Source organism: Cricetulus griseus, chromosome 3 (assembly GCF_003668045.3).
Source record: "Cricetulus griseus strain 17A/GY chromosome 3, alternate assembly CriGri-PICRH-1.0, whole genome shotgun sequence".
Lineage (NCBI taxonomy): Eukaryota > Metazoa > Chordata > Mammalia > Rodentia > Cricetidae > Cricetulus > Cricetulus griseus.
The window spans coordinates 94,636,357-94,640,576 of record NC_048596.1 but is presented as its reverse complement, the minus strand read 5'-3'; the positions used below and the strand labels follow the sequence as shown (position 1 = coordinate 94,640,576).

At 38.6% G+C, this 4,220-nt stretch overlaps 1 protein-coding gene across 1 annotated transcript; it reads right to left on the bottom strand.

The window, feature by feature from the left end:
* LOC100773191 (olfactory receptor 52E4) lies at window positions 1-3,911 on the bottom strand. Its single transcript, XM_027405024.1, has 2 exons — window positions 3,861-3,911; window positions 1-939 (listed from the first exon to the last, which is right to left on the bottom strand). Exons 1-2 carry the CDS (start codon window positions 3,909-3,911, stop codon window positions 1-3), a joined length of 990 nt encoding a protein of 329 aa, XP_027260825.1.
* Window positions 3,912-4,220: the final 309 nt, after the last annotated feature.

Here is a 4,220-nt window from a genome sequence, read left to right as displayed (position 1 = left end):
TCAACTTTTCTTCCAAAAGATGTTTAAAACCTGTTCCTGAATCAGCTTAGTCTCTACCCCATAGATGACAGGATTCAGGGCAGGGGACACAACAACATATAGATTAGATAGGAGAATATGAATGTATGCAGGAACATTCTTGCCAAACCTGTGGGTCATGAAGGAGAAAAAAGCTGGAGTGAAGAAGACCAGGATGACACAGATATGGGGGCCATATTTGTTAAGAGCCTTGAGCCTGGCATCCCAGGAAGGAAGATTGAAGACAGCTCGTAGGATATGAATGTAAGAGATGGCAATTAGAAGAACATCAGCAAGCACCAATGATATAAGAATCAACCCAAATATCATGTTTACTTTTATGTTGGCACAGGCTAGACGAGCAATTCCCATGTGTTCACAGTATGTGTGAGGGATTATATGGTGCCCACAGAAAGGCAGTCTTAAAATGAGAAACACAAGAGGGATGACCAACATGAAATTTGCTCCAAACACCACCACCAGGATGAGACCAATCACTTTGTTCATGAGAATCAGGCTGTACTGCAGAGGATTACAGATGGCAACATAACGGTCAAAGGCTATGGCGACCAGCACAACAGTCTCAATTGCCGTAAATATATGGATGAAGAACATCTGGGTCACACATCCCTCAAAACTAATCTCCTGTAAATTAAACCAGAAGATGCCTAGCATCTTTAGAATTATGAATGTGGATAGTCCCAGATCGATAGAGCCCAACATTGCCAAGAAGTAGTACATGAGCTGATGAAGACTGTGTTCACTTTTGATCACAAACAAAATACTGATTTTCCCAAAAAGGGCAATCAAATACACAAAGCCAAAAGGAAAACCAATCCACACATGCATCACTTCAAGGCCTGGAACTCCAAGCAAGAGGAAAACAGAGGGATGGAACTCAGTGCCTCTGTATTTTGAAATCTGAGAGAGAAAAAAAAGTGAAACAAATAAAATCAACCATTTGAAATGCATATGCAGGTATTAACTATACATGTGAACATATGAACACACTCAAGTTAGTAATTAACATTAAACATTTAAGACATGGGATAACAATGATTTTCATTCTTGAAAGAATCTTTGTTTACACTGAGAATTAAACCCAAGGCTTGCATATGCTAGGCAAATGCTCTCCCGCTGAGCTACAGTCCCATCTGCGAGAAGAATGTACTTCTGTGGGCACTAGCTGTCCTGCAGTCTCATGGAACCAGTGTTACTCCTCTCCAGAAATATGTATGGTGGCTGATGCTAGTAAGCAACACCATGAATAGGCAGACTTCACCATGGTGTCCCCATCTCAAACAGTGAAGAAGCATCTCAGAAATCTTCATACAACTCCCCACACCCTTCCAAAAGTAATCAGTATTATAACCCCCACACACTTTGTTTTCATCATTTTATTTTGCAGTGTTGGGATCAAAATTAAAGTGTTATGAATGCTAGGTAGTGATTTGAGATTTAAATAAATGTAATAACACAAATGAAGAAAGTAGAAGGAAAGAAAGAAGAAAGGGGAAGGAAGGAAGTGAGGGAAGGAGGAAGGAAGGAAGGAAGAAAGGGAGGAAGGGAGGGAGGAAGAAAGGAAGGGAGGAAGAAAAAAGGAAGGAAGGATGGAAGGAAGGAAGGAAGAAGATTTTTGTAGATGTCTGAAACATGGAATGACAGTGAGGATAATCACTTTGGAAGAAAAGGATTTAGGACACCCAGTACCTTTCTCCTTGGGGGATTGGGAATCAGGGATGTGAGAAAGAATGAAGGAGTGAAGGAAAAGGAAAGCTATCAGAGATTTTGTTTCTTTCTGATATAAGCGACAACAGGATTCAAACAAACAGATGAGGGAAATATATATATATATATATATATATATATATATATTTCCAAGAGCATTTTATACATTGTATTGAAATGCCTATAGATATTCAAGTCTTCACAAAATCTACTTTGACTCTTTTTGTCCAAAAGAGGACACAATATTGAGTGGATATGTAATGGGTGGTGGTCCTAAGAGGAGCAGTGGGAGGGGACCAGATTGATCAAAATACATTGCATGAAATCATCAAAGAACTAATAAAAAATCTACAATGACATAAAATAATGCACCTTATATTAAACCTTTTTAAAAATTTAATCTATGCTTCTAGATAATCTGAAACTGAGAAGAAACAACATAAAAGACACTGCAATTACCCCAACATTCAAACATCTGCCATTGTCTGTGCTACATAGTCTTTAAAAAAGTCCTCTTTCCCACAGGTTTGCAGCAGGCTAGAAGTGTCATTTCTCTCTGTTTGTCAGACTTGATCTTTTTGGATGAAGTAGTTTACTCCAGAGCCTGGACCTGAGCATCAGCCACTGCCTTGGCCATGATCTGTAGCCTCTCAGAGAAGGCAGGGAAGGACCTCCCCTGCTGACTTCATTTTATGTGTTGTCCTGAAAAGCAACATTTATCGTTCTCTTATAGCAGACTTTTTACTGCCAACCCATAGCCCACAGAATCGTAATTCCTTGAAGATTTATTAAACTTTCCTCTTCCTGGATGTAATAGGTAATCCTCCTGAGACTGCATTTCAGAACCCTGGAATTGATGACAACCACCTCCCACTTAATATTAGTCTGCACCCTGATTAATCCTGGAGACTTTTCCATTAAGCTCTGTTGTCAATGAGCAGTATTAAAACCATCAAAGAGGAATCAGATTTACAACTACAGAGCAAGATTTTGTCATTGGAAATGTGTAATATACTGTGGAGAAACCGAAGATATTAAACAATGCTTATGCTATAGAATGGAGCACAGATCTTAACACACACAGAAGGAAGGCTCCAGGCTCTACTGTAATCTTCTGATTGAGTGTTAACAAAGGGGAAATGGTCACATGGTATATCTTCCATATCTGGGACAAATTTTACTGGTGGAGTTGAAAAAAACTAAAGTAGTTAAGGTTTTACTCCTGGAAAATTAACAACTTTAAATTAGGGTGACTTATATGAGCATAGGTGAGAGGATTTTTACCAGATCACAAGCAGCATGGAAATAGCAATTTTTTAGGTTCCCCCATTCATAAAGCATCCATGAAAATGAATCTACCACCTGTCTCCTGGCATACAAAAACAACATGATCCAGAACTGGAAACCTTATTCTACTATGCTAGAATTCAGAAAACAGCCATTCTTTATTGGGGTGTCAAAGCTCCTAATTATTTTAGTTCATAGAAACATAAATTAGCCCCCCAGCAACCGGTGTAAGGCATGGGCAATTTGGCTAAATAGAATAAATTTCTGTGAAATTTAGAAACTCTTCTCTATATGAATAACACATGTTGGAAAATGTGATGTGGGAAGCTGAGCAATGGTAGAGCAAGAGCACTAAGACATTCACAACCATAGATGATGTCAAACAGCACAACCCAGTTTCAACATTTTCATCGTCTAACAAGAGGCATCACTCACTGTACCAGCCTATGTACTATTTTCTGTGCATTTGGGCTGTGGTTGATATGGACCTGGTTATAATCATTATACCTAATGCCTTGGCCAGCTAACAGTTTAATGCCCAACTGAAAGTTTCTCCAGGTGCTTTGTTCACATGTATGACATCTGTTGTTCTGTTTAGGAATGCTTGTTTTTGTGGCAATATCTGTCAATGATTGCTGCATTGACTGTGACCAAATAACTTCAGTTGGTTTTTCTGAAAGACCTGAAAACCAACTCAACATGTGTTTTCTACTAAGAGAAACTTCTGCTTCTGGAAATCAGTTGAGTACAAAATTTCTTGTAGACTTTTAGTCAGTACCAATCCTGTGAAGACTGACAGAAAGAAATCTCTACTACCTAATCCTTACCTGAACACTCAGGGAGAAGTGATCTATGTTTGAGCATTTCACCATTGACATTGTTTCATCTCTCTGTTGAAGCCAATCTTAGTAGAAACTGTGCTGAACAGCTAAATATCTGTACTTCCCACGTCTTAGTTTCCTGTCATTGCCATTTCCATAACTCTTAGTACAGGAATGACAATTTCTTTCATCTCAATCACATTCAATATCCCTCACAATATTATTTCCCCTTTCAACATCTTGGCATATATACTCAAGGACAAGGTCCTCAGATAGGGCTTATGTTCCCAAGAGTAGACAAAAAATGAAGCTGATACTGAGTGATGTTCACTTTTGTTATTTATATATTTACTCTCTGTATTCCCA

Bases quoted from the DNA above. Each gene is read 5' to 3' on its own strand.
- LOC100773191 (XM_027405024.1), bottom strand. From the start codon at position 3,911: ATGTCAATGGTGAAATGCTCAAACATAGATCACTTCTCCCTGAGTGTT. The intron at 940-3,860 runs GTAAGGATTAGG...TTTCTCTCTCAG, and splicing joins ACTTCTCCCTGAGTGTTCAG to ATTTCAAAATACAGAGGCAC.